Source organism: Lasiosphaeria miniovina, assembly GCF_030549165.1.
Source record: "Lasiosphaeria miniovina strain SMH2392-1A chromosome Unknown B0T26scaffold_6, whole genome shotgun sequence".
NCBI lineage: Eukaryota > Fungi > Ascomycota > Sordariomycetes > Sordariales > Lasiosphaeriaceae > Lasiosphaeria > Lasiosphaeria miniovina.
The window spans coordinates 2,218,262-2,246,226 of NW_026848225.1; the positions used below are offsets into that span (position 1 = coordinate 2,218,262).

Here is a 27,965-nt window from a genome sequence, read left to right on the forward strand (position 1 = left end):
CTTCATACCCCATGATTGCATTCCCACTTTTATTACCCCTTTCCCTTTTCAGCCTTGAGAGCCGGCCAGACACACCTTGGGTGACACCACACATCTGTGGTGATACAAGGGATACACATAGACACAGCACACACACACACACACACACACACACTATGCAGACTACCCAACGAATGACAAATTATGACTACACAGAGATGTCGCTTTTGATCTTGTTCTCTTGTCTAGCATGAAATATACTAGGTTCTCCTCCCAGTAGTAGATATTATTCTAACCCCAGCCCGTCAACGCTGCCTAGAAACTCGCCCTTGACGCCATGGAGGAGCGCCTCCACATTAATGCCAGTAAGATACTTCTCGCTGACGCCCGTGTTGATGCGCGTGGCGAGCATCTCGCGCAGGGCGGCACGCAGGGGGGCTAGCTCGGCCTTGGTGAGGGCACGGGACTCCTTCTCCTTGGCGCGCCGGCCGCTGCCGCGACCGCTCCACTGGCCGGCGTCCTCGAGCTCGTCCTCGTCGTACTCGACGCCGAGTTCGTCGGCGGCCGCCTTCATCCACGCGTCCTCCTTGTGGCCCTTCTCCTTGGCGAGGCTGGCGTCGGTGATCTTCTTGGACAGCGCCACGCGCTCGCGCAGCCGCGACACAAGCTTGCGGTCGATGTCAATGGTCTGCACGCAGTGGTCGCCGCTCTCGCCCGCGACCTTGCTAGCGAACCGCCCAATCCGCGAAGACCTGCCCGCCGACGCGTGCACCTTGGCTATGAGACGCTGCGTCGGCACTGCCTCCTTGGGCCCGCACAGCATGACGCTAATGCCTAAGCTGGACGCGCGTGCTGTGCGGCCGGACCGATGAACATAGTCGTCAGCCGTGCGCGGGACGTGGTAATGAATGACCAGGCCAATGCCGGGGATGTCGAGACCGCGGGCGGCCACGTCGGTGGCAATCATTATGGCCGACGAGGATGGGGCGGAGGCGCTGCCGGCCTCCTTGAAGCGCTCAATGGAGCGCATGCGCGCCTTTTGCGCCATGTCTGAATGCAGCGGGAAGGCGGGCAGGTTGAGATTCTGCAGGAGTGGAGTCAAGCGCCGCACCGAGTTGATGGAGTTGGTGAAGACCAGGGTGCGCTGGGCGGGCTGTAGCAGTAGCACGGCGTACAGGTACAGGTCTTTCTCCATTTCTCCACACTGGAGCAAGCCCTCCTTCAGCCCCTCTGCCATCTGCGACACGGGGTTGGCGTCGATAAACTTGGGCACCTCCTCTCCAAAGTTGAGCTTGGCGAGTAGGTACTCCATTGCATCGGAATCGCCCATCAAGTTGTCCTTGTTGACGCGAGCTTTGCCAGCGAGTTTTTGCTGCAGGTTCTTGTTGAAGGTGGCAGAGAAGACGAGGGTTTGCCGGCGGGGAGGAGAGTCATCAGTTTCTTCCTCTTCCTCTCCCTCTTCGTCGTCGTCATCATCCACCTCTTCCTCCGATGCTCCTTCTCCGCCATACCCGCCGCGCTCATTGGTTGTCGGGGGCCTGTCTAGAGCCTTAAGGATTTCCTCGGCCTCTTTGAAGAGCCCGTCCTTCAGGAGTCTGTCCGCCTCGTCAATGACGAGAAATCTAATATTCCTTAGCGACTTGAGGGTTGAAGTGCTTGTGCTCAGCACTTCCCACAGCCTTCCCGGGGTTCCGATGATGACGTCTGCCTTTTCAAGCTGCCTTTCCTGCTTCTGCATGGACAAGCCACCAGTAACAGAGCAGATATAAGGGGAGTTTGTGAGACCGAGACAGAGTTGTTTGAAATGGTCTTTAATCTGGTGGGCGAGCTCACGGGTGGGTGAAAGAATCAATGCAGTGGGATGGTGGTTTTTGTCACTGGGCCCCTTGGCTGCCATCCTGGACAGCCAGCTTTCGACGATTGGAATGCCGAAAGCCAGGGTTTTGCCTGAGCCGGTTGATGCTTTCCCGACAACGTCGTGGCCTTCCATTATTTCGGGAATGGAGCTCGACTGGATTGCGGTCGGCTTGGAGAATTTCATGCGAGCTAGAGAAGAAAGCATTTCAGGAGAGAGGTTGAGTGAAACCCACTCGGACATGTCGATGTCCTCATCATCGCTAGCGTCGGCCAGGTCCCCGGCCTTGGAAAACAGATCGGTTTCTAACTCGGGGTCGTCTTGGCCCTTGGCATTGGCAGGCTGTGCCTTTTTCTTTTTCTGGTCCTTGGTTTGCTTCTGGTCTTTGGAGGGCTTTTTGTCCTTTGAGGATTTGGGATCCTTGGACTTTTTCTGTTCCTTGGAACTAGCTTTCGCCGCGGTGCTTGCGGGTGCTGGTGTAGCCGAAGCATTTCTATTTGCGCCTTTCTCTCCCTCAGAAGCCACAGGAGAGTCATCAAAGCCAAGGAACTCGTCGCTCTCTGCAGCCGACTCCTTGGGGCCACCGGCAGCCATCTAACACGGTTGTGAGCACGCGGTGGGAATAGCAGCTCGCACGAGGGGGTGGGACTGACAAATTTAACAGTATCTCCCTCCTTGATTATCTCAACACCGTGGACCTCTTCCAAACCAAAGAAGCCCTCGGCATCATTAAACATCTCGGGCACATCGACCCTTGCCCAAGCGAGGGCATTGACGCTGAGGGGCTGCTTTGGCTTGGCCTTTGCAGCTTGTGTCTTTTGCCGCTTGGACTGCCTCGCCGGCGTCTTGGAACTCTTACGTTTTTTGTTGTCCGGACCCATGCTAGATTTTGTGGTCTGTGTGTGTGTGGCGGGTGTGGTATTTCTCAGTGTGTTGGTGAGATTCTGCCCCAGCTTGCTCGATGAGATCTTGGGCGACGAAAATTGCCAGTCGCCGACGCGAGGTTAAAGCCGTTCAGAACAGGGAATTCTGGCCCCCACCCTTACGCCTTGGATCCTACATTCAACCCTAACCCTCTACATCACGCTTGCAATTGCTTTTCTCACCGCCTGCCAAAAGCACGCATCACACGCTACCCACTACCATTGATTGGGACGTGGGGCTTCAACCACAATTCGACGAGGTGAAAGCTTCGTATTTTCAGCAACAGCCACCCACAGCGTATCCCGACAGCCGACTCGACTCAGAAACTCCAGAGATAGTTGCTGCATATCCGGGGAATATCGCACACACTGCCTAACTGGTGAAAAAGAAAGAAAGGATCCTGATTAGTGAATTTGGCTTGAAGTCGTCTGCTGCTGCAGAGCCCGTGGGACTGTGCTACCTACCACGCTCCAAATTTCTTTGCTTGTTTTGGCAGCTGAAAGAACGTCCACACTCCCGCACGATGGGGAAGTCATCAAAAGACAAGCGCGACGCCTACTACCGGCTTGCGAAGGAACAGGGATGGCGGGCGAGGAGTGCATTCAAGCTGCTCCAGCTTGACGAAGGTATCACGCACTGCATCCCATCTCACAGTGCCTGGCTGACAAGCTGCTAGAGTTCAACCTCTTTGAGAATGTCACTCGCGTCGTCGATCTCTGCGCCGCCCCTGGCAGCTGGTCGCAAGTTCTCTCGCGAGTGCTCATCAAGGGCGAGACATTCGGTCGGTCCGCATGGCATGACCGCGACGCCAAGTTCCGGCAGCGCATGCTCAAAGTCTCTGCTTCTGCTGATCAGGCAGAGGACAGCATCCGAGAGCAAGACGCGCCGTCATCTCCAGACGCCAAGCCGCGGAGGGATGTCAAGATCGTCGCCATTGACCTGCAGCCCATCAGCCCGCTCCCCGGCATCATCACGCTGCGGGCCGACATCACACACCCGGCCACTGTCCCACTTCTGCTCAAGGCCCTGGACCCCGACTACGTTCATGAGAATACCGTGAATCAACAGCAGACGTCGCACCCCGTGGATCTAGTCTTGAGCGACGGTGCTCCCGACGTCACGGGCCTTCACGACCTGGACATCTATGTGCAGTCTCAGCTCCTTTTCGCCGCCCTAAACCTCGCCCTATGCGTGCTCAAGCCGGGTGGCAAGTTCGTCGCCAAGATCTTCCGGGGTCGCAACGTGGATCTACTATACGCCCAACTCAAAATATTTTTCGAGAAGGTGTACGTTGCGAAGCCGCGCTCATCCCGGGCCAGCAGTGTGGAAGCCTTTATCGTCTGCATAAATTTCCAGCCACCCGAGGGGTACAAAGCCAGCCTTGAGGAGCCTCTGGGCTTTGGCAACCGTCTTCCAGAGATATTGGCAGACAAACAGGCACAACTTCCTATAACTGCCCCAACACCGGCCATGCAAAACTATGGCACAGGTGCATGGGATGCCGCCCCCGAACGGCCCCAGCTCTCATCGCAAATCACTGCGATACCAGATGAGGATGGCATCTATGATATCCAGGTCCAGGACCTGACCGTCAACCGCTTCCAAGACATTCGGTGGATCGCCCCATTTGTTGCCTGTGGTGACCTGTCCGCTTTTGATTCAGACGCGTCTTACCGTCTGCCGGATGACCACGTCTCTCTCGATCCCGTGCAACCGCCCACGGCGCCCCCTTATAAGCGCGCTATTGAGCTCAGACGAGCAAATGGCGGTGCATATGGCAGGAAACCTCTCGTGACTTGACAACTGCCCTTTGGCTCTGCTTTTCGTCTTTTAGACATCGAGATATCATCCTGGGAGAATTAAATCCCGAATTTCAGGCTATCTACACGTGCTGCCCTTTCTCTTTATCTACCGCCCATTAGTGCTTCCCACACCTTACATACCACTCACGAGCCTGCCCAGGTAGCTGCCTAGTGATGATTCTTGGGCGTGATAGCCACGCGACCGGGCTTCTCCATGATAAGGAGTCCCGAACCCGTCCCCTTTTCGCACACAATATTCATCCCGAGCGTCGACTCGTACATCTTCGCCGTTGTAGGGTTCCCCGCCATCAGCATACAGCGCCGCAGCCTCGGCCATGCGCACACCACCTCATCCAGACACATGGTCAGCCACTGGCCCAGGCCCCTGCCCCGGTGCTCCGGGAGCACATACACGTCCGTCAGCCACCCAAACGTTGCGTAGTCGGTGATGAGCCGCGCGAAGCCCACCATTTCCCCCGTCTTTCCTAGCGGCGGTGACGACGGATCTGATGCGCGCCGCGGTTAGTCACATACACAGTTCCCCCGTTGAACAGGTATGGTAAGAAGGAAAAGAAGAAGAAAAAAGGGGGGGAAAAAAACAAAAAAAAACGCGCGAGGGCTGCATCATGACCAGACCTTCGTTCCCTCCGTCCGCCGTCGTCTGCCCAATCACGTAGAGCCCAAAGCAAAGCGAATGCTCCACCGTCCGGCGCAGCTCGTCCTCGGCCAGCGGCTGCGCCCACCACAGCATGTCGGACGCAAGCGCGGCGCCGAGGGCGTCCAGCTGCACCAACTTGGGGTCCGTCGAGCATAGGTAAGTGGCGCCGTCGTCTTCGGAGTGCCGGGTCCAGCTTCTTATTTCGTTTTCCGGTGTCATTTTAATTCCTTTTTTGTGTCCTGCGTTGTGATTTCCGCGGTTGCTTGTCTTTTTCTTTACTGTCCCTGCTATCGTCCGTCAATATCTCTCGACTTCAGCGAAATGGCCTTTTAACACGAATGATGAGTGAGTCATCAGCCTCATGGGTCCTCCTCGCATTAACTAGCTAGGCTAGCAGCAGCCATCTGCCGCGCCAGCGGCTTTTCAGGGGAACTTCCCCAAACCTGCACGGCGTGATACTGACCTTCTATAACAGGACTAGACTGGTGCTGGTGCATTTCAACGTCAACACAACTCGCAACATCCCAGTGGATGATTGTCCCCGTCTTTGCCAGCTACCCCTTTTCCTCATGTCCTCGTCTGCATTTCTCTTTAATAAAGTCAAATTAAATGTGGCTATGGGAGATCAAGCAGATAAACTCCGTCGCGCTATGCAAGTCTCATATGTCCACATGAATACTCAGATCGGCTGTTTTGCTGTGGTTTCTCTCGTTGGAAAGTTTGTGGTCCTCCTTTGCCGAGGATATCCATTCAGTCACGGCATATCCCTTGTCCAATATCGGCCATTATTTTATCTCCCGGAGAGATCATGATAAGCTCGCTGGCGAGAATGGCGGGCGTTGAATGATGCTCTCCACTTTATCTTTAGACTTGTGCCGTCCAGTCACTCCCCCGCCTCTCTCTCTTGGGCTCCGGCGTTGTTCGCGTTTGTTCATCCTAGCTAGGCGCGGCACGGTGGGGTTGGGCTGTGCTCGGAGAGCTTCTTCTGTTTTGGGTTGTGTGCCACTTCCTTGCATCTGGTTTGGAGAGGCGCGGGTGGTCAACCTGATGGAGTCGACTGGCTTCTGACGAGTTAGCTTTTGCGCAAGGTCCGGTTGCTATATGGTCCAAGTGGTCAATGTCTGGAGGGGGTTCATTCGTAGCCCTCACTTACTCGGATATCCAGCCTCGCGCCAACCATGGCACGCATCGCGCAGTCTTTCTTATTCCCACTCAAAGAATGTTTCGCGGACCTCCTGCGCCGAGCCTGTGTACTCTCTTGGCCAATTTGTTGGTAAAATTCTGCCCCACCACGACTTGAAACTGAGCTGTTGGCCTGGCGGCATTCTTGTATTCACCCAGTTCAAGTGTGGCAACCGGCCGGTACCCTTGTGGTGCTCGCCGTCCTTGCGAAGCACCTGCATGTCTCTTACGCCGCAGAACAGGCCGCTGCGGCCGACGCGCTTCACCAGCCGCCATCCGCCGTCGAAGATCTCCTCCACGAACGGCTCACCCTCGGCCACGGTGCGGTACGGGTTGTCGGCGCGCGACGTGATTAGGCTCCTGAACTCCCATACAAAGACCCACAGACGCTCCCAGTACTTGACGAGCGGCAGCCACCGCAGCACCTTCTCCGTGTAAGCCACGCGCACGTAAGGGTTCATGACGATGCCAGTCCTATGGCCCTCGCTCCGCGCTAGCTGGCCCAGGTCCGCCGAGAAGAGGCAGCACTCGCAGGCGTCGTAATAGATGCCCGGCTCGTAGCGGAACCGCACAGGCGCCGTGACGTTCCGCGGCATGTCCGGGTCGATGACGTGGCCGTTCACGGCCGAGAAGGCGGGCGACGGCGGCTCGCACAGCAGGTTCTGGACGTATCGTGCCTGGACCGCCATCATGCCGCCCCAGCACGACCTGGCCGGCACCGCGTCCGACTGGGCCAGCACAGCCGCCCGCGAGCGGCCCTGGCCCCGTCGCCCGAAGAAGGGGTACGTGTTCTGGTAATAGGCATAGCCCTCGGCGTCTCGTAAAGCGTATATGTCGTAAATGTTTGACGGCCCGAACCAGTCGACGCCGCACGCCCCGACGTAGTCAGCGCGGCCGTTGCGCCCCTGGTTCGTGTTGAACAGCAGGTGGGCGGCGTCGATAGGCTCAAAGGCGATGTCGTTGAGGAACAGCACCTTGTCGTACTCGACGGCACCGCGCTCCTCGCGGAAGGCGTCGAGCGGCCGCAGCGCGCGGTTGCGCAGCTCCGACAGGAACGCCACGCGCTTGGTCCGCTGGCTGCCGTCCGGGAAGGTGATGTTGTGGAACTGCTCGACCGAGATGTGCTCCTCGCTGACGATGCTGTGGCGGCAGGGCACGCGCTGCTTCAGGTCGGCCAGCGCCGCTCGGCCCTCGGGCCCGCTGTCGTTCTCGTAGATGCTCAGGAAAACGTTTGGCGGCCCCAGCAGATCGATCAGCTTTATGAGCCGCTCACCCCATTTCCCGCCAGACAGCTTGCCGCCGCGGTCGTACAGGATGATGGAGATGAAGACCTGCTCGTTCAGGGGGTTGGCGCAGCCGACCTTGCGGCGGCCGGGGTCTTCGCATCGTCGCTCGAGCTCGCGGTAGTGTGGTGGTGGGCGCGTGTATGAAGGCACGAAGATGGGCATGAGGGCGAGCACCGCTACGACTATGATGGCGACATACTTGATGGCGAGCTGGACATAGCCCGACCTCCGAAGCGCGCGTAGACAGGAGATAGTCCACGTAGCCACGAGAGTGATGGGGTGCGGGGGGCTACGTGTTTCGTCTTTTTTGCTGAAAGGGAGTTGTGGTGTCATGGCTGGTGCACAGATTATACGATGTGGGTGAGCGAAGCTCTCTGGGTTCACCCCCCCTTTGCTCTCGCAGTTCTTGGCACAGGCTTACACGCTCGGATCTCGGTCTGAATCTTAAACTTAAAGTTTAACCAGCAGACAGAGCTTATTTCCGGGGCATGGATGGGGGATAGAAGATGTTAAAAGAAGACTAAGGAGGCGAATCGTCACAAGAGAAATGTAATGGCATGGGACGGAGGGACACACACACATACACTGGAGACGAGAGACTGAAAATGGGGGACCTGCGGGAAGGGGGGAATAGGAGTGGTAAAGGGCTGGGAATGTTTAAGGAGAGGGGGGGACGGGTCTGGGACGGGGGGTGGGTCATTGGCGACCTAAGAGGGTGTTGGACGATGATGACAACCTGCTCTTCGTGCTAGGGCCTAGTTTAGAGGCGTGGTATTTAGAGTCAATGTCAAGTAGTACGGACGTTGTTGGGACCCCTACTTAACCGTTCATGAGGCTAGCTTATGTGTGTGATGTGTGCGTGTGTGCGCGCGTGTGTGTCAGGGGGAGTGAGTGTTTGGTGCCGACCTGAAGCGTCGATACGCTAGCTCCGCCTCCCCCCCCCGTCTTTGTCAGTGTTGTGTTGTTTACACGGCCTCTCTCGCTTTCCGCGAACTTCGCGGCGAGGTCGTAGCAAGCCAGCCCACTCCTCTGGAAGCCCTGGATGTAGTTCGCTTCGGCCCTGGTTGGACGGGCGGGAAGATCGCGCCGCAACTGAGGAGGAAGCGCCGTACTATGGGATGGCCCTGCTCTGCCAGACCGCCGCCCATGGTCTCTGGCCCGTACCGTTCAAGGCCGTCTCCGTGAGGAGGACAATGGCCCGTATATACCTAAGGTTCTTCCTTGGGGGGGGGGGGGCTTTGTTGGTCGACGACGGGTCCGGCTTTGGGACCTCAGGAGCCTGTCATGACAGCAAGCGAGTTAGAAGCGAAAGGTTCATTCACAATGCTTCCCTCCATTAGATTATATGCCGTATATAGTAAAGTATAATGCACGGGCATGGTGCCCGAAAAACTCAAGACATGGACGAAACCTGGCCTCACGACGTTTCTCGACACCCTCCAAGACCACGGATCAGGCGGCCACACGAGTAATATTTGATTTTAGAATTGGCACGACATGGACTTTCGCGAAGAAAGCTGACTTCCGTTCAGGTCCGTCTCAGATTCTTCCCGCTTTGGGGGCGTTGGCTGACAAGAGTCGGCCGGCAGGAACGTTTGGTCGATCGTGGATTCCGGCCTTTGGGTACGGTACTATATTCGTACACTTTGTATCTGTCAGATTTGGATTCCGCCCTTGTCGGCACATTTCGAACTTGGGACGCTAATACTGATGGATAAACCACGGCCCAGAAGCTTATTCGAGGCTAATCATTGTTGGTCTGCACCTAGTTTTGAGCGGCACTGCTCTGCGAGGTGTGTATTGCCCGTGTACACGGTCTTTCGGCGCCAGGGCGGGTGTTATTCAGCGTTTGGACGTCTAGTCCCATCTTTTTGAAAAGCGTATTCCTAGCGGCGTAGTAGGTAAGGTACGTAAACTACTCGAGTATCTGATGCCAATTCCAACAGGTTTTTAAGTGTGATGGATGTTGGCTCTTTCCCCGGTGCCTTGACACGGAGGTTGCGCGTTTCCTTTGAGTTATCGGCTGTGAGTTATCGGCAACAACGAATCTACGTAAGTGAGATAGGTGCTCGTTCGCTCCTTCTGCAAGGCGCCACCTCTTCAATCCCGTTCCGTCTCTTGCAAGAAATCCAAAATGGGACTGGCAAACCAAAACGGGCTAGCAGCTACGGTTGTGTGACCATCTAGCTCAGAGACTGTTTCTAAAATGTGAAACGCCTAGCAAAGCAACGCTTAAGTGACAACCAACTCGACTCGGACTCAACGCAGCACTTTCTAAGCACGTAGCCTGCTGCTATTGGGCCGAAAAGATCTCTAAAGGAGAGGACAGTCGCATTTCGCATCATGTTCTTTCCCAATACTAGCCAGATATATCACTGGGACGCGCGTCCGAAGATGGAAGGCATTCTTGAGGCTTGGCATACATATATGATTTTGGAACGGGGTCGCTCACTGGGTGGCACCAACCACAAAAACACCCCCTTGTTCCCTACGGCCGGCTTTGTCAAGCAGCTTCATGCCCGGAAGCATCGCTGTTGGCGGTATTCCGCAGTGCGAGTTTGATAATTCCGAAAGGACTGAATGGCTGCTGGGTGAAAACAAGGAAAGAAGGGAATATGCGTGCCAGGGCCAGAGATTCGCAAACAGTGTCCATCATGATAGGAATCCGCTAACGCGTAATATGCGTTACGGTATTGTTCTCGAAAGAATAGAGATTTCATATTCGGTACTGTATGCATTACACAGCCTGTGTAGCTTGCAGGGCGTCCGTCAGGTCTAGCAACTACGGCTCTCGGCACCGCCTCCACGCGCTTTCGGCCTCCACGTTTTGACAGTTGGGGGCGTGGGTTTCTCCACCTTTTCAGTCTGATGAAGGTCGGCCCCACACTCTCTCATTTCTCCTGTTTGCGCTACACCAAAGCTCAACCTGCGATTGCGACTGTGACGACAGACCCTCTTCCAGCGTCCGACATGTCCTAGCCACGACCTTTTGCTATTGCCCCATCTATCCAGTCTTCCAGCGCACCTATATGTCAAAATCGAAGTAAAATTGTATTGTCTGGCCAGCATACAGCAGAGGGCAAAGCAGCATATCCCAACAGTCTTGGGGGCGGGCCTCAACGATAGACCATGGTGCCACGCAATGCCTATCGACTGCTCGTTATCGTGTCGGCTGTGGCTTTGACATACGTTCTATCTCCTTACCTATACCGCTTTGGCGACTACGTGCGGCAGACGAACCCGCTTTCAGGCCAGAAATGGATTGAGCAGGCTTTCCAGCCGACGGAGCCGGAGCTCGCGTGTCTCCGCGGCCAGTCTCCCGCCGCCGACCACAATGCAGCCGCCGTGCCCTCGATCGATCCTATACCCAACGTCGTGCACTTCATTTACGGACTCAAGAACCCGCTGAATAACCCCGGTGCCGGCCGCTTCGACTTCCTAAGCTACCTAGCAGTGCGAAGCGCAATCGTGTCGCTCCGGCCCGATGCCGTTTACCTCCACTACACCTACCTCGCCGACCCGCCATCGCCCAATGACGACGCCGACCCCCTGACGAACCCCTGGATCCGCCGTCTGTCTCCGCACATCAAGCTTGTCCACCACCCCCCCTCTTCCACCAAGGTTCAGTACGCCCATCTGTCCGACACGATGCGCCTAAATTTTCTCCTCAAGCAGGGTGGGATCTACTTGGATATTGATGCCTTCGCCTTGCGCTCTTTCGACAAGCTTCTCCAGCCGCCCCATCCGCATGACGTGGTGCTCGGTGCAGAGGGTGGCAATCGATGGGGTCTCTGCAATGCCGTTATCGCTGCCCGTGCCAACAGCAGCTTCATAGAACGCTGGCTGGCTTCGTACGAAAACGTCGACTTCAGCCGCGAGTGGAACTACCACAGCGTGCTGCTCCCCAAGGACATGGCCAGAGATCACCCCGAAGAGGTGTGCACCCTCCCCCCCGACGCCTTCTTCTGGCCCACGTGGACTTGGCGCCACATCGACTGGATGCACCAGCCCCTATCCCGCCAGCAGGCCATATTCTGGCAGGGCGAGATCGACCGCCACGGCGGAGGCCTCTTCGAGAACCAGCGCGCGTACCACGCTTGGGGTCAGATGGCCTGGGATCGCTACCTCAAAAAGCTGACCCCGGCCGTGGTGAGGACAAAAGACACGCGCTTCAACCTGTTAATGAGGCGGTTCATAGAGAAGGATCTATAGGACAGATGTTTTCTTCTGAAGCTCTCTTAACACCACTGCCGACAGACGATAGATTTAGCTCGGCCGCTCTAGGTTCATCTGGATTAAGTTGTAGCTTCCTGCACGCCGCAGATGTAAGATATGTACGCCACCAGGCCTTCAGCAGCCGGGACAGGACCACGGGAAACAAGGGTAAACAGGCGTTAGGGCGGTTTGCCAAAGGGATAAATTGGCACACGGGAAAAAAGGAATAAGTGCCCATGTTTGCATACGTTTTGTTACATTGTTCTCTCTTTTTATTTTTCTTGAAATCATATAGAAAGCGCTCCAAGTTCGAGTATCATACCTGGATCACGTTACCATTATACGTAGACTTTGTATGCTGTGCGAATCTGCATTCGCCTCATGTTCGGTTCTTTGGTCGGCTTGGGAGGAGGCTTGTGGATGTACATATATTGGAAAACGGACCTTCATTCATCAATCTTGGGTACTTGGTGGAACAAACAAACACATACAAGCACACACCGTGTTGAATTGTAGGTTATTCGTTTTGTATATGCTATATGGATGGATGTTTGTGTATGTGTGGGCTGGTTTGTGGCGTCTATACGATACACGGAAGAGAGAAAATCACGAGTAGGTTGGATACAGATTTTTACATGGAGTGATCGTAATACCACACTACTACTTGACTGAGTAAAACGGCAGCAATTAGGAGAACAATTCAACAAAAACACCGAAATAAAACAAATAAGGTCTTGTCTGCCACGCCCTATATTTGTATCCAGTAGATAGGTATCTGTAGGTACCTAGGTATTTAAGAAATACATATCCACAAAACTATATAAACAAGTGAAAACGATCATCATAACTTGAGGGGGTATCCGAGAAAGCCACTTGCATGCTACCGCTGAATGCTGTTATGACAACAAATGACCAACACATGCTTCTCCTTTTTTTGCAACAGCAACAACATTAAAACGTCTTCCAGACATCACATCTCTCTCACACACACCTCACCAGAACCACGAGTAGAGCCAGCCGAAAAGGCCGAGGCGCTGCGTGGTGTTTGGCTGGCGCAGGCGCTGCAGGCAGTAGGTGGCGTAGTTGCGGGTCTTGGAGCCGTCGCACTCGCAGCGGCAGCCGATGCCGCCGGGGCGGGCCGGCGACCAGTTGGACGGGTCGCCGTTGCCGCCGGCATTGAGCACCTCCGACGCGGGAAGCTGGCCGCCTGGCGCGTTGGCCGGGCACTGGTAGTACCAGTCGTGGCGGTAGCCGAGGTCCTCGAAGTGATGAACGCGCTCAGAGGGGACGAGCATGGCGAGAGCGAGGGCGTGGACAGGAGCGTCGCCCCACTGTGTTTGGAACGTCAGAAAAATATATCTTCAAAAGAGAAAAAGATGACAGGAACAAGGTCGGAGCCGGAAAAGACAAAAGATCAATGAGAAAATGCAAACACATACCCGCTCGTAGTAAAAGCCACCCGATCTCTCTAGGTGCTTGTACAGGTCTTGGTAGTTTTTGCTCCGGAAGAAGTCCAGGTTGGCAATCTCGAAATTGCTCCAGTAATGGCACATGTTCCACGCGTCGCCGTCGCGGTTGCGGTGGCTGAACCGGCCCATGAACGAGCGGAAGGGCCAGGGCACCCACGAGGGCGCCAGCATGGCGCGCCAGAGCGACGTGGTGGGCAGGTCGTGCTGCTCCTTCCAGTCGGCCACCTCGCGAAAGAGGCCCGGACAGGTGCTCGGCTCCTCGTTGAGGGCGATGGTGAAGCCGTAGACCTTGTTGTTGCGGGCCAGCTCGACGAAGGGGTCGTAAGTGATGGAGCAGTAGAAGTCGACGTCGGGCTCGATCCGCCAGTACCACTTGTAGTCGCGCAGGGCCTCGAGGTTGTAGAAGGCGCCCGAGTAGAAGCGGCACATGTGGTGGTAGGTCTCGAGGCCGGCATACAGGATGCCCTGGCGGCCCTGCTCGGCGATGCTGGACTGGGCGCTAGACGTGTCCATCCATGCCGGATAGGTCCACTCGGCCTTTGGTATGACCTCGAAGCGGGCGCCGCCGCTGGCCGTGGCGTTCATGGTGGCGATAAAATCGGCGCCCCATGGCTCGTCATTCAGGAAGACGATTGGGTAGTGGTACCACTGGTTGAAGTGGCGCTCAATGCTCTGCACCGTCTTGAGTGCCGCGGCCAGGTCCTTGTTGCGCGCCAGCATCACCAGCGCCGCCTTCTCGCGCGGCTGGTCCACGGCGGGCTCCTGGCACGACGTGGCAAAGGGCTCGTCCAGCTCGTGCTCGGGCTGCTGCACCGCCAGGTGGCTCCTGTGGAGGTACACCTCAAACAAGGCCGCCACAGCCACCAGCAGAAGCGGGATCCGGCAGAAGTGCGACACCCATCCTCGGACCGTGGACCGCGGCCACGCTTTGCGTCGCGGAGGCCCGCGGACGAAGCGCCGGAACATTGTGGTTTGGCGCAATCACGGCGGCTTCAGTGAGCCACCAAAGGTCCCGGGCTTCACCCTAGGGCGGCGACAGGCGCCTGGCGCAAGAGATGTTGTGGAGACCCTTCCCCCACCCTATGTTCTGCGAGACGGTTTTCTTTTTTCTTATTTGTTTTCGTCTTCGCTTTCTTTTCAAGCTTGCGAGACCGAGGACTTCGTTCCCTCGTTCCCCTCCTCTTCCTCCTCCAAAGCTTGACGTCTGCTTTGCGAAAGCGACAGGCCTGACCGTAAAAAATGACGGGCGACGAGGGGACTGTCGCAAGTCTGTCCGCTGGCGGCAGCTAGCTGAGGCGTCGGAACTGTCGGTATTCGCTTTGTATTGCGACTGACTAGTCGTAGCTAAGGTTTACCGTCGTTAGCATGGCGTCGTTTGCGGGGATTGGAGCTGGCTGTGGAAGAAATTCAATTGTATAGCTCGAAGTCTTGAGAGAGAAGGCTAGTTGTTACTCTCCCTAGAGCGGAGGCCATGGAGGTGTCCTGGTCTGTTCAGCCCTGTCCAATCTAGGATGCTGTTTTTTTCCCTTAGCTCCACGTCCAGCTGGGTGACATCTGGGTCCGCTAAAGGAGCTTCGCTGCAGCGCCCCCCCTGGAATTTAATGCGGCTCCTTCACTAAGCTGCATTCGGCCAGATACCTACGCGCAGATTCATTGTGTGAAGTGAGTGTGGTAAGGTGTGTGTAACAGTGGTAACGTCAGTACATATTACGGAGATTTGCATTTGTTATCGTATTAGAACTGACATTTCGGTATAGTATTGAACCAATATGTCAAGAGACTTACGTAGGCCCCCATTTTGATCCGTGACAGGAAGGCTAACCAAGATGGACCATATATACGGTTGCATTTATCCACATGAGCCAAAACACTCTTGGTAAATTCCTATTTCAACCACATGCAACGTTTTCCAATGTTTTCCAATGTTGAATTGTGCAAGAGTATTTGGGACCTCAACACCTGTACCTCGATTCCTAAGGCCACCTGACTCAACCCCGAGTCCTTCAAGGGATGCTCTTGCTGGGAAAATACCTGTGTTGGTTTGCTACCCACGTTTCCTTCATTTCTGGGGAGACGTAACCTGGGAAGTGAAGTGGGCGCTTCACGTAGTGTTTCCGAGAATGCTGAGGCAAACTGGTGGCACAAGCGTCAAGACGCAGGTCAATAACATACGGGGCCTGATATGGATTACAAGGTCAACACAGTACAGCACGATGACGGCAACTCCCTCCGCAAAAGCCTTACTCCGGCCCGGATGCAACGATCGATTGGTCGGGCAAGGAGATCTTAACCAAGCTTACCGAGACTAGCAAGTAATGAGCAGTTGACAACATGTGGAAATAAACGGCAGGCTGGAGAGGCGGGCTAGGTCCGAGAACCAGGCATGGCAAACACGTTATTGGCTCGACTATGGGTGCTTGAGCATGGCCCTTGTGTGTCGAGCATTTGTGTACGTTGCTGCGGTGCACCGCGCATTTCATTGGTCATGGCTGGTACTTCTAACCAAAAGGTCCTTGATTTTGTCAATTTCATTCGTTGAGAACTTTGGGAATTGGTGGTACTATTATGGCATATTCCATACCCACCCCCATACTACGGAGAACAGACGATAGAGGAAGCTCAACTGCGTGTGCTTCATAATGCTGTAGCACCTACTCTGCAACACGTACTCTTATATCAAACTAATGCATTGCCTCTTGGCCACGAAAGCCCGAAGCTGGCCCTAAATATTGACGCCAGCGGGGGCAGTGTACTCTGACGAGCAGTTTCATTGCCGTGGTTAGTCCGACCGAGTGTGCTCCCAAGGTACTGACCGAGGAGATATTAGGTTTCGTCTCAGATATTCTCTCGAAGAACACAGACGGGTTGTGTATTGTCAAGGAATAGACTGTGCCCAATCGAGGGTATAGGTCTTAATCAACTAACCAAGAAGAGGGATACCACATACACATCGAGTCCTTTCCCTCTCCACTAATTAGGTAGATAACGACAACATGCAATTCGGCCCCCAAACTCGGCCACATATCAGGGAAAGTCAGAACGTTAGACCTAACTCACACGTTACAAGATAGTAAAAGGACCAGAAACATTAAGGAATGACTAACTTACCTCTCTTCTTGTTGTCTAAACACTCTTGACATCATATTGTTACAAGGCGGCTACAAAAGCTGTATTTTAGTGATTGATCTCATCACATCTCTCTGTTCTCAGTGTTAGGCCAGAGCCCAGAGGTGGCAGAAACATCTGAGGTCAATATGAGCAGACATAATAGTTCTAGCCGGGATAACGGAAAGTCCAAAGATGGATAATCCGCTTGCTTGGGCTCCCCGAGCTAACTGATAACGACTAGACCAGAGACCACGCATTACATGGAACTCAAAGTAAGAAATGAATGATCTGCGATCTCTTCCTTACCGACCTACGGCGCGCGGAAATTGCGCCAGACTGCTCAATATGAGCCCGCGTGCTTCACTTGGCGCGCTCAACTAGCCACCGAGGCCCCGAAATAAAACGCGTCGTCGCGGACTGCACCTGTAAAATACGACGGCCGGCATCTCAGTAGTAGAAAGAGAAGCAGAAAACACACTGCGTTGGAATTGAGAAAAACGCTCTGAGTTGAGTGACCCCAAAGTGCGCGAGATCTTGCGGACTTTTTGCAGACCAGGTCAAGTTGAAGCTCGGAATAGCCTCAATCTCGAACCCCACACTGGGTTAATTTTTTTTTGGTCGTGTGGGGTCGCCATCCGCCCCAGAAAAACGGGTGTGGCTCGGCCGTTTTCCTGAATGGGGGTGGGGCAAAGCAGCGCGAGCCGCCTGTCGGGCCGGGCGCGCAAACTTCGGTGTAAGTGGACAAGCAACCTCCAAAGCTTTGCGAACCATCAGGTGCCTCTACGCGCAAATGCCATTTCCCATTCTGCTTCAACTCCAAATCGCTTTCCTACCCTCTCCGTCAGCTTGCGTAACACGGATTGGAGATGGGGGACAGGTTAGCGGCAATGCGCCGCAGTAGAGTATATGGGGTCAACGGCCCTTTTCTCTTTGCGCGGCAGGTTTCTGTTAGATGTCCTTTTTCTTGCTTTTGCGCCTTGGAGTTTCTTGTCTCATTCTGTCTAGCAAACCAAAGTTGGGTTGCCGATGTGAAGCCAAAAGAGGCGACTCGCAGTCTGTTTCATCTGCCACGTGTTAGGCCCCCTCCGTCCGAGACAAGCTGACCTACAGTCGCGCGGCTATGGAACTTCTGGGAGCTTAAACCACGGGGTCTAGAGCCCTCTAGAGCCCTTCGTGCCGTTTAATGGAGGACGTCTCGAGCCATGCGTGCAATTTCAGCGGCAAACGCAGTTGCTTTTGAAAACCAGGGCAGCAGCTCGTTGGCACCACGACTAGTCCTAGATATTAGGGTCTTGCTGGGGCAGGCCGTCCGTTGTAGGGAAAAGAGCGCGCGTGGAGGAGGCGTGGAGGAAGAGGAGAGGAAGAGGAGGTGCTCGGTGGTGGTGGTGTGGTAGGGTAGGCTATTGCTCACCCCAACCCCGTTGTTTTTCTGCCGCCCGCTTTGTTTTCCTTGCGACGTCTTGCCCTCACGACATCACCTTCCCCCCTCCTTGACCATTCCACTCTGCCAAAACGCGCTTTTCAAGCTCGAACCATCGCATACCTCATTGTCGCATTTGTTCCTGTAACAAAATTTTCGACTTCACTTTTGTCTCCATCCCGTAAGTCAAGCTCCAACCTAGCGACGAAGCTGGCGCCCGCCCGCCCCAGCCCGCCCGCCCGCTCGTTTCGCGCGCGCGCGCGCACCGTCGATCGCATTACGCCTTCGCAGCGCCCGCCGCGTCGCATCTTGTCCATCGGCCTCCAAAGTGATGCGCGCTTGGGTATTGCCACATGCTTATACGTGCGCACAGGCAATCGCTTCTAAAATAATCAGAAATGGCTCGCGAAGGAACACGCTCGGCCACTGGGCACTCCAAGCCTCGCGTATTCCCCGTTGTTGACACCGCGCCGGCTGTGAAGCGGACCAAGGCCAAGCCCGCCGCCCCTAAGAAGGTGGCAGCACCCAAGCCCGCCGTGCCCAAGGCTGCCAAACCCACAGGTGTCACTAAGAAGAAGGCCCCGAAGAAGGAGAGCGCCGTGGCGAAGAAGGTATGAGCGCTCCCGGCCTGATGTTGCCGCCGGCAGGCGAAACTTGCCTGCCTCCGGCGCGTCTTCAACCCCCTGAACCCCAGATCCCTTTGTTGACACAGATGCCAGGTCAAGGCTGTCGTGAAGAAGGCTGAGAAGAAGGTCGACAAGAAGGCTGACAAGGCCGAGAAGGCTGTCGAGAAGACCGAGAAGGTAATTTCTCCCTCCCCTTTCCCCCGTTACCCACCGCCTCCCTCTCACCCAAATCTTTTTTTTGTTATTGCGAATGCCCTCTCCTCGGGGCCTATTCTTGTGTGCCCACGGTGTCGAATCGTGCGGATCGTGCCTCCTAGACACCCACCTTCGCGCCTGTTGCTCCTCGCCCTAAGCAATTGTCCCTCCGCTCCTCTTCCCCCGCCCTGTCTCGCTTTTTTTTAGTCTTCGTTTTGACGGAGAAGGACTCTGTACTGACTCACCCGTTTACAGGAGGCTAAGCCCAAGGCGGCAACTAAGAAGGAGAAGGCTGCTGCCGCTAAGTAAACACGAGGCGGCGGTCGTTTTGCATTTTTCTTGTGTGTTGCGGACCGGGATGGGCGAGGTAGTTCGGTATGCTGTTGTCTGCACTTTGTAGCTCTCCTTTCTGTTTTGGTAGCTCGGGATTTTTTTGATCTCCTTTTTTCGTTGGTTGGATATCCTATATTCCGTATGACTGTAGCGTTGGATTTCTTGGTTTCCGGGAGGGGACGAAACACGGTCCTGCCCTTGTGTATGTATTGATGATGTTGGATAACGACGAGCAAGATATCGGGGTGTTTCTTTTGACAGCGTCTCCGCGCGCCGCCGCTTTTTGTTTTACCCTCCACGTGATGACGCCCGTTCGGTCCCTGGATTGGCATAGCAGGGAAGAATGTAGTGCCCCGCCCATGAAGTCTCAAACAAAGCCCGTAATTGACTGAGCATGGTAGATTGATTGCTTGACAACCAAACCAGGCCGTATCAGTCTGGCTCTATTCCGCACAAATACCAAAGTAGCAGCGACCGGTTTACTTTGGCATGTATGAAACTGCCGTTGTCACGATCCGGGCGTCGCAGGGGATTTTCTTGTTTCAGCCAAAAATAAAGCACAAAGAGCGTGCCCGACTGTTTAAATTAAAAAACTAGGTATCTTATATATCGGGAAACCGTATTCGTTGTTTGTTATCCTTTTTGCGAGAACCTATAGTGAATGCTTGGGGAGATACTATCCCTAGATTTGTTTCCCGTTGAGTTGAGCAAGTGTCACCAGGAGCTAGAAGAACCCTGCCGAGTCCAGACCTTCTCCATGGAAGGTTTTCTACAGTAGGGTGGAGCTACAGGGGAAGAGCCAGGGAGGTGGTCCGTACTACGGATACCCTCCCGTTGATGGTGTAAGAATTCAACCTGGAATGAGTCCGTACTCCCGGGTCGTTGGGTACTCTAGAAGACGCGCCTTTCGTCGTGCGCTGCCGCTCAACAACACAAGAAAGCGCAGCAGTTTAACGCCCACTAATCAGCTCAAAGCGTACTGGTCGGGGCTGCATTCGACCTCTAGGAGACTGGCTTTAGGCCCTTGGTACCCTGAAGATCCGCTAACGCACTCAATGGGCGTAGCAAGCGAGGTACGGAGCACGTAGAGCACCACCTAACCTTAACGTGGTGCGGGCGGAATGACAGGGCGTCGCGCGCCCCACGCCCCAGAAAAGGGACCCCACAATGAGAACCTTGGCCGTAAACGCAACGGCGGCGCATTTCATGTCGCGAACATCTCGCAAAAAAAAGTTCGGCCCTCGACTTCCACGTCAGGACGGGCCTCGACATGACTAGGCCGCATCCATTGACATTCCTTATCCGTAATGCATCTCATCAAGCCTTCTTGGCTGAGCCATAGTGGTGAGTGTATATATCGTCGCTACATTTTGCTGCCGCCCAAGCAATCGCGCGTTAGGGTCGTTCTGTATCTCCAAAGAGACACGCTTGCTAACATATCTACCATCGCGTCGAGCAGGCGAGCAGAAGGATTTCGAAGTCTACAGTTGCCACGTCTCTCCCGATGGAAAGCGCCTGGCTACTGCGGGCGGAGGTGCGCGAAACCCCGAATTGAGTTCCCCTCGAATGTGTCGTCGATTTGCTAAAACGAAACGAGGACAGATGGCCATGTTCGCGTTTGGTCGACCGAGTCCATCTACAACGCGAACGACAAGACATATACGAAGCCGCGCCAGCTCTGTAATATGAGCCATCACCTCGGTACCATACACTCCGTTCGCTTCTCACCCAACAACCGCTATCTCGCCTCGGGCGCAGACGACAAGATCATATGCATATACAAACTCGACCACAACCCGCCCTCGCACACCGCGTCATTTGGTATGGCTGCCTTGCCCGAGGACCGTGCAGGAAGGGACTACTGGTTGCTGGTTGACTGACCGAAAGTACAGGGACAAATGAGCCGCCCCCCGTGGAGAATTGGAAGACGCACAAGCGTCTAGTCGGCCACGAGAACGATGTCCAAGACCTGGCCTGGGCTCACGACAACTCGATTCTGGTTTCGGTGGGGCTTGACTCCAAGGTTGTGGTTTGGTCTGGACACACGTTTGAGAAGCTCAAGACGCTCGCTGTGCATCAGAGCCACGTCAAAGGCATTACGTTTGACCCGGCGAACAAGTATTTCGCCACTGCGAGCGACGACCGAACCATCAAGATCTTCCGCTTCACCCCACCCGCGCCGAATGCGACTCAGCATGACATGGTCAACAACTTCATCCTAGAAACCACCATCAACGCCCCTTTCAAGAGCTCTCCGTTGACTACCTACTTCAGGAGGTGTAGCTGGTCGCCCGATGGCAACCACATTGCCGCCGCCAACGCCGTGAACGGCCCCGTCAGCAGTGTCGCCATCATCGAACGGACGCGGTGGGACAGCGAGATAAACCTGATTGGGCACGAGGGTCCCACCGAAGTTTGCATGTTCTCGCCTAGGTTGTTCTACACAAAAAAGCCTACCGAAAGCGCAAATGGCCACAACCCCTCGGCGGGCCTGGTAACCGTCATCGCTAGTGCAGGCCAGGACAAGACTCTCAGCATTTGGAACACGAATACGTCCAGGCCGCTAGTCATTGTCCAGGACCTGGCTTCAAAGTCTATTTCGGACCTGGCATGGACACCGGACGGGCAGACACTTTTTGCCTCGAGTCTAGACGGGAGCATTGTCGCCATCAGCTTCGAGTCAAGTGAACTCGGCTGGGTTGCTAAGCCGGAAGAAAACGATAAGGCGTTGGAAAAGTACGGCGGTTCGAGGAAGGGCATGGGGTTTACCGAAGATGTTGACGGGCTCCATCTGGAGAACAGCAGCAAAGCAGGGGAGATGCGGGGCGCCGAGTCGAGGATGGGTGCCTTGATGGGCGACTTCCAGCCCACCCAGAAAGAGAACGGCAAGGACACTGGGGCCACTACCAACGGCGTGAAGTCGACACCGAGGAATGGCGAGACCAATGGCGATACGGAGCCGAGGCCGAGCAAAGAGAGCGCCGCCGAAGAGAGCGCTGCCAAGTCTACCGAAAGAATCGCGCAGCTTAAGGCACGCGTGACCATTACCAAGGACGGCAAGAAGAGGGTTGCGCCCCTCCTCGTATCCTCATCCGGTACTGGCCTGTCATCTTTACCGCAGTCACAGCTGGTTGGCGCAAGTTCTACAAAACCTGCGCAAAACGATGTTCCACAAACGGTTATAGACCTTACGAAGCCGTGGGAGGGACTGCCCAGGGGTGGAATAGCAGCGTTGCTTCTCGGCAACAAGAGGAAGGCCGCTGCCCTTGAGGGAGACGAGGACGAAGAGCCTTCGGGAAAGAGGACGGCTACCGGGTTTGTCCCCATCATGGTAAACGGCGTGGATGGCCTTGAACCCGCGCCCCTCTCCGCCCCCGCCCACGGCGTTGTCCCAACGCCAGACTTCATCCGGCCCGCCGTAATAAATCCCTCAATCGCCATTTCTCAGGTGAGGCTGGCCGTCCCTAAGATCAGGTCGCACATCCTGAGACCGCTCGAAAGGGGGGTTTTGCAGGGCGAAACCAGCCTGGAGGAGGCATCAAAGGTCCCAGAAAACATCATTCTGGAGGCCAGGAACCCCGGCCAAATCCGCGAGCCTTCGCGCATCACGGCTACCAAGCGAGGCGCTCTCATGTGGCAAGACTTTTTGCCGCGCGCCATCGTCCTTGTGACGGGGAATAAGAACTTCTGGGCCGCGGCATGTGAGGATGGGACTATTCACATCTGGACGCCGGCAGGCCGTAGGCTCACGAACGCCATCGTCTTGGAATCGCAGCCCGTCATCATTGAGTCGCGCGAACATTGGCTGCTCTGTATAACATCCTCTGGCTTGTGCCATGTCTTCAATGTTCAGACAATGGCCGCAGCTCACCCGCCTGTGTCTGTCGGGCCGATCCTCGAAATCGCCATGGCATCTCTATCGCCCCACGGCGCAACCCCTGCGCCTGGCATTACCTCGGCACACATCAACAGTATTGGCACCATCGTCGTGACGCTGAGCAATGGAGATGGGTTCTTCTACTCGTCAAGCATGTATACTTGGCAGCGACTGTCCGAGTCTTGGTGGGCGGTCGGAAGCCAGTACTGGAACAGCAACGATTCGTCGATCAGCGCGTTACAGACAACCGCCGTTGGTCCCGCGACCGTGTCAAAGAGCAAAGACATGGGCGAGGTCAATGTGTCTTCTGGCATCATTCCATTCTTAGAACGGCATACTACCAACGAGTTCCTGCTTAAGGGCCGCGCATACACGTTGCAGAGACTAATCAAGACACTGCTCTCCAAGGATGGCTTTGAGGGCTTTGAGAGCAGCGTCAGCATTGCGCATCTGGAGAACCGCATCGCGGGCGCGCTGTCTTTGGACTCAAAGGAGGAGTTCAGGCTATACCTCTTCATGTATGCCAAACGTATTGGTGCCGAGGGTCACAGATCCAAGGTCGAGGAGTTGCTCAATAGCCTACTGGGGGGGATTCTCCAGGACAAGAAGGGCGACCGCCTGATCGGTGACGGAAAAGGCTGGTTCAGCAAAGACGGCACCTTGTGTGGGTGGGACCGGAAGGATCTTTTGAAAGGCGTGGTTCTGATTCTAGGCAAGTTGGTCCCGTTGGCTAGGAGTCCGTTTTTATCATTGCATGCTAACTGTGTGTGTAGGAAAATTCCGAGACCTCCAGCGCTTGACTGTCCAGTATGCCAGAATCCTGGACATGACCGCGGGCGAAGACGAGGACGACGAAAACAGCAGCCGCAACGAAGAGATGGAAATCGGAGAGTAGAAGACAACCCCGTATCTTATTAGACACTGCAGAATAGGGTGAAGAGCAACGCCAAGTGGGTTGGTGGCCGACTGCTGCCCCCTCTCCAGACAACTTATCCCACCCCTACCTACCTCTCAGCACGTTCATCAATCCTCCGTCTGGGGTAGCCCTCCCTACCCCATCAACGATACACAAAATACCATTAGCAAAAGAATCCTATTTCCTGCGGATTGGGCCTGGGGATATAGGCGTATCGGGCGACTTTTTTTTTCCGGGTTGCGTTCTTTTATTTATCTTTAGCGTAGGCTATTTATGGGAAAGCGAACTAGAGCTTGGAGCTCGTGTATAAGTTATTCATGTTGTATCAGTAGAATTGAGCTTAAAGCTTAGCTAGTGCTCTTCGATACAGCCACGGCGCGTTTTAGCGGGTATCCGCAAGACAGAGCAGCGTCGTCTCGTTGTCTTCTCTCTTCCCTGAACAATGTCCTGTGAGATGCAAGATATCAGCTGAAAGTACCTGCAGAGGAGAATGGGGCCGTCTCCACCCCTTTTCTTCGAAAATACTCCACGGGGCAGCGTGCTGGAATACACGACCCGGCGTTTATAGTTTATGCCTCCGCCTACCTGCCTCTGCCTCTCCGGGTCGATTGCAGGAGGCTTGGAGTGGCTGTGAGATGTTAGACGTCACCTACCCGCGCCCTGGTGGCCCTTCTTCCAGTACATAGAATCTTCATTCCATCTCGGCCATTAGAAGCGCCCCAGGAATTCAACCTTTTAAGGTTTATATTCGATCCCAGCTTGGCTGTGCCGGGACATGGGCTTTTTTCCCATTTCACAGTGGACGTCTTGATCTCCGTCTCTCCTCGAGGTATAGCAGTAGAAGAATCTCGACTGCAGAGGCCAGGGAAGCCAGAACGCCTCTTTCTGCGGATATTTAGTCTGTCCCGCCACTCGTCCGGTCACAGTCCCAGTCTCTCGTGCCCGTGGTTGTCGGCGGCATGTGTGCCATCCCGTCCTGCTGCTCCTCTCTCGCGTGCTCATCAAGTCACGGCCCCCGGCTCTATTGGAGTCTTGTCTGAACCTTTTTTTCCTCGTCTCATTTCCACCCCCGCAATATTCCAACAGAATCCAAGCCTTCAAGTCACTCCTCCCCAAAGGACAGGGTCTACCTGATCTAGCAGTTTCCCTTCTTTCCACGTCGCCCCTTGTTCGGGACTCTCTTTGCCAGATTCTGCTGGACCAAGCGGGAAGCATTTTCCCGCCTCACATTCATTTCCTGCTTTACCCACTTGCCGCTCATTTGCCCATCACATCTTGCTTATCTTTGATTCCTCGTTATTGAAGCCGCTGCACAGGCTTTCCCTCTTTTTTACGGACCGAGCCCAAGAAGACTCGCCTTGACTCCAGGTGATAGATATATAGAAACGCACACACGCACGCACGCACGCACGCACACACACACACACACACACAAACACACGCACACACAGGCAGCAGAGAAAGACAGAAAGAAGAGACGGCAATGGGCACGATGACGGACACGCTGCCCGTGACCTACAGGTTCGAGGCCTGGTACTACGGCGACCCGAACGACACGGGTAACCGCGACCGAGCCTTTGTCAAGGCGCTCCAGAAGCGCATGCCGTCGAAGCGCTGGAATGTTTATTCAGTCAACATCGAGACCAATCAGAAGAAGGCCAAGAAAGCTGCTACCCAGACTGCTCGCAATGCTACCAAGGAGGGGGCCATGCCTAACGTCCCCTCGAAGGATGTTTTTCTCTGCCTCGAGGTATGTCTATGTCCCTGGTTATGTCTATACTAACCCGGTTTCACTTTATTTTCCACTTGCGTCCCCGGGAGAAAAGGAGAGCCAGAAGCCTGATAATATGTGATGCTCACACCCATTGATGACCGGCAGGTACATATGAGGACGGATCTGAAACGAGCAAAGAAGGCCGTCATCTACACCAACACCAGAGACGGCAAGTACCCCACTGCTGAGGGCAGGGCCTACGCCGAAGTATTTGACAAGCTGTACACCTACCTGGTCCCCTTTATTAGTGAGCCCAAGTTCGCGAGCGACGTCGGTCTCAACAAGCCCTTGTGCTGGAGCTTGTCGTCGGCTAATCTAGAGTGCAAGACAACCGGGGGACACCGGAGGTATGGCTTCCCTCTTCCTCGTTATCTATTCCCTAGGTTGCCACAGATGAGCTTGCGTGTCTACCTTCCCATCGGGCTTGACTAATTTTTTTTCTCTCCCCTCTCTTGCTGGTGACAGATGGTGCCTGATGCCGCCGGGAGAGCCGACTGACATGCCGGCGAAGAAGATTGAGAAGACTCTATACGACGTGAGTTTGGTCTCCTCGAGTCTCCAACGGCGAGAATGACCGAGTCAGGGGAAGAGCTAATATTTTCCCATGCAGCTCGCGAGAATCAACGTAAAAAAACGAGACAAAGCCCACAAGCTTTGCGGCGGCGGCGGCGTGCTAGAATGCATTGACAACCACCTCTACCGGCAGAAGCAGACGTACGACCTCCTGTCTGACCTGATGTCCAAGATGGTTTCCAGTAGTGAAGGTATGTATTTCTCCGCCTGATATCCTCGCAGCAGGCAGGCCTGGGCAAGCAAAACTGAGCACAGCAATCCTAACAAAAAAACAGTGACTCCGGAAATGGTCGAGGACAACGTCAGCGCCATCGAAGGCGTCGACAAGGCCCTGACGACCGTCGTGTCCATGTTCCAGCAACACGTCGGCAGGTCGCCGGCGCCCAGCAGCCGCTGCGGCGTGTTCCGCGCCGTGCAGAAGATGTTCCAGCCCAAGTTTGGCGCCATCGCCATTGACGACGATGTCATTGAGGAGCTCAAGAAGAGCAGTAAGCAGACTCTCCATTTTCCTCTATGAGCTATGTTGGAAAGAGGCGTTGGTCTGTTGACATGACCGCGTAAAAGCACGCCTTGAGCTGGGCCAACTCCAGCGCCTCGCGCCCGTCCTGGCCGCGCATGTCCGGCTGCAGAAACCGGAGAACTGGTATGTCTCCGTCCTGGTCTTCTTGGGCAGGAGCCTCGTTTTCCCCCCTTCCTTCCCTCGCCGTCTTTCGAACTTACCCCCTATTCTTAAACTTAACCATAAAACCACACAGGAAAAAACTAAAAGCCGACTGCGCCTCGGCGCTCGAGGGCGACGAGCGCAACGTGATGCCCGACAAGATGGGCATCTCGAGCAAGTGGCTCGGCGACATGGGCGAGCACGCAGCGGCGCTGCGCCTCGTGCGGGCCCACTACGACATCATCTATAACCGGTTGCTAGCCGACATCGAGGCCCTCAACAAGGCCGTCGGCGCCGAGTACGTCCGCCGCGGTGCCACGCTTTTTCGTAGTACTAGCACGCCGCGCAACGGCTGCCTCGTCGAGGCCCGGCTGCATGGCCTTGAGCCGAAGAGGAGCTTGTTTGCCGCTGCCGAGGAGTGTGAGAAGGTGTGAGTGTGCCGGGGGTTTGGGTGGTGGTGGCTTGCTGGGGTTGTCAGGCCATCTTAGTGAGTAGGGAGACTGACTCTGGCACGAAGCTGGGTGAAGTAGGAGGATGACTTATATCTTTCCGCCTTTCCTTTTTGCTGTTGCTTTAAAAATGTTGGAGCTGGAGAAAATGGTCTCGCTCTTTCCCGGTTTCTGGGGAGTTTGGCACTCATCGTTTGCCTCTCATCGTTTGCCTCTCTCTCCCACACCACATCATCATCGAGCAAGAGTTACGCGCTTGCGTTGCGGCAGCGGCGGTTGGTTCTTTGCTATAACCTTTTGGGTGTTCCCCTTACTCTTACGTTTACACGTTTCCTTTATCGACAGCCGTTCTTACTTTCACCGGCTTTGCCTTTGGAGGAAGCTGGAACCTCTAGTCCCTCATTATTTTATTTCTATCTACTCTTGCTCTACCCCAGTTCCAGTGATACTTGTGGGATTTGGTGTATTTGGTGTAGCATTTTTGCAGTTAGAGGTCTTATGACACCACCAGACTTGTGTGCCAGGGTTTCCGTGTAGTGACAATGGAATGAGCGAGCTTTGTGATCATGCCTACATACCTAAGGTACTTTGACTACGCAGCTTGGATGAGTGCATAGAAATAGAGATAGAGGGGAAAAGAAAACCACGTCCATTTCCACTAGT

The 27,965-nt window shown here is 55.0% G+C and overlaps 9 protein-coding genes across 9 annotated transcripts; 5 read left to right on the forward strand and 4 right to left on the reverse strand.

The window, feature by feature from the left end:
- Positions 1 to 265: 265 nt before the first annotated feature.
- On the reverse strand, positions 266 to 2,715 carry B0T26DRAFT_653818 (P-loop containing nucleoside triphosphate hydrolase protein; the record flags this gene model as incomplete). The annotated part of the gene is made up of 2 exons (XM_060438495.1): positions 266 to 2,428; positions 2,488 to 2,715. The coding sequence occupies 2 exons, from the start codon at positions 2,713 to 2,715 to the stop codon at positions 266 to 268; spliced, it is 2,391 nt and encodes a 796-aa protein (XP_060292940.1).
- A 277-nt stretch (positions 2,716 to 2,992) lies between these two features.
- B0T26DRAFT_414767 (uridine-2'-O--methyltransferase TRM7) lies at positions 2,993 to 4,646 on the forward strand. The gene is made up of 2 exons (XM_060434887.1): positions 2,993 to 3,384; positions 3,435 to 4,646. Exons 1-2 carry the CDS (start codon positions 3,282 to 3,284, stop codon positions 4,556 to 4,558), a joined length of 1,227 nt encoding a protein of 408 aa, XP_060292941.1. The 5' UTR covers positions 2,993 to 3,281; the 3' UTR covers positions 4,559 to 4,646.
- An 82-nt stretch (positions 4,647 to 4,728) lies between these two features.
- On the reverse strand, positions 4,729 to 5,437 carry B0T26DRAFT_654421 (uncharacterized protein; the record flags this gene model as incomplete). The annotated part of the gene is made up of 2 exons (XM_060438542.1): positions 4,729 to 5,066; positions 5,197 to 5,437. The coding sequence occupies 2 exons, from the start codon at positions 5,435 to 5,437 to the stop codon at positions 4,729 to 4,731; spliced, it is 579 nt and encodes a 192-aa protein (XP_060292942.1).
- Positions 5,438 to 6,174: 737 nt separating this feature from the next.
- B0T26DRAFT_786034 (cryptococcal mannosyltransferase 1-domain-containing protein) lies at positions 6,175 to 8,482 on the reverse strand. Its single transcript, XM_060446779.1, has one exon. It carries the CDS (start codon positions 8,017 to 8,019, stop codon positions 6,421 to 6,423), a length of 1,599 nt encoding a protein of 532 aa, XP_060292943.1. The 5' UTR covers positions 8,020 to 8,482; the 3' UTR covers positions 6,175 to 6,420.
- A 2,333-nt stretch (positions 8,483 to 10,815) lies between these two features.
- On the forward strand, positions 10,816 to 11,898 carry B0T26DRAFT_654036 (uncharacterized protein; the record flags this gene model as incomplete). Its single annotated transcript, XM_060438510.1, has 1 exon — positions 10,816 to 11,898. One exon carries the CDS (start codon positions 10,816 to 10,818, stop codon positions 11,896 to 11,898), a length of 1,083 nt encoding a protein of 360 aa, XP_060292944.1.
- A 995-nt stretch (positions 11,899 to 12,893) lies between these two features.
- On the reverse strand, positions 12,894 to 14,336 carry B0T26DRAFT_743019 (nucleotide-diphospho-sugar transferase; the record flags this gene model as incomplete). The annotated part of the gene is made up of 2 exons (XM_060444198.1): positions 12,894 to 13,232; positions 13,341 to 14,336. 2 exons carry the CDS (start codon positions 14,334 to 14,336, stop codon positions 12,894 to 12,896), a joined length of 1,335 nt encoding a protein of 444 aa, XP_060292945.1.
- A 3,960-nt stretch (positions 14,337 to 18,296) lies between these two features.
- B0T26DRAFT_754813 (uncharacterized protein) lies at positions 18,297 to 19,028 on the forward strand (the record flags this gene model as incomplete). The annotated part of the gene is made up of 3 exons (XM_060445869.1): positions 18,297 to 18,509; positions 18,618 to 18,701; positions 18,975 to 19,028. 3 exons carry the CDS (start codon positions 18,297 to 18,299, stop codon positions 19,026 to 19,028), a joined length of 351 nt encoding a protein of 116 aa, XP_060292946.1.
- Positions 19,029 to 20,237: 1,209 nt separating this feature from the next.
- On the forward strand, positions 20,238 to 24,010 carry B0T26DRAFT_414886 (protein hir-1). The gene is made up of 5 exons (XM_060434888.1): positions 20,238 to 20,396; positions 20,512 to 20,586; positions 20,655 to 20,873; positions 20,945 to 23,641; positions 23,703 to 24,010. Exons 1-5 carry the CDS (start codon positions 20,360 to 20,362, stop codon positions 23,822 to 23,824), a joined length of 3,150 nt encoding a protein of 1,049 aa, XP_060292947.1. The 5' UTR covers positions 20,238 to 20,359; the 3' UTR covers positions 23,825 to 24,010.
- Positions 24,011 to 25,209: 1,199 nt separating this feature from the next.
- On the forward strand, positions 25,210 to 27,530 carry B0T26DRAFT_874672 (uncharacterized protein). Its single transcript, XM_060448037.1, has 7 exons — positions 25,210 to 25,595; positions 25,725 to 25,966; positions 26,085 to 26,154; positions 26,230 to 26,383; positions 26,468 to 26,680; positions 26,757 to 26,835; positions 26,948 to 27,530. The coding sequence occupies exons 1-7, from the start codon at positions 25,329 to 25,331 to the stop codon at positions 27,285 to 27,287; spliced, it is 1,365 nt and encodes a 454-aa protein (XP_060292948.1). The 5' UTR covers positions 25,210 to 25,328; the 3' UTR covers positions 27,288 to 27,530.
- Positions 27,531 to 27,965: the final 435 nt, after the last annotated feature.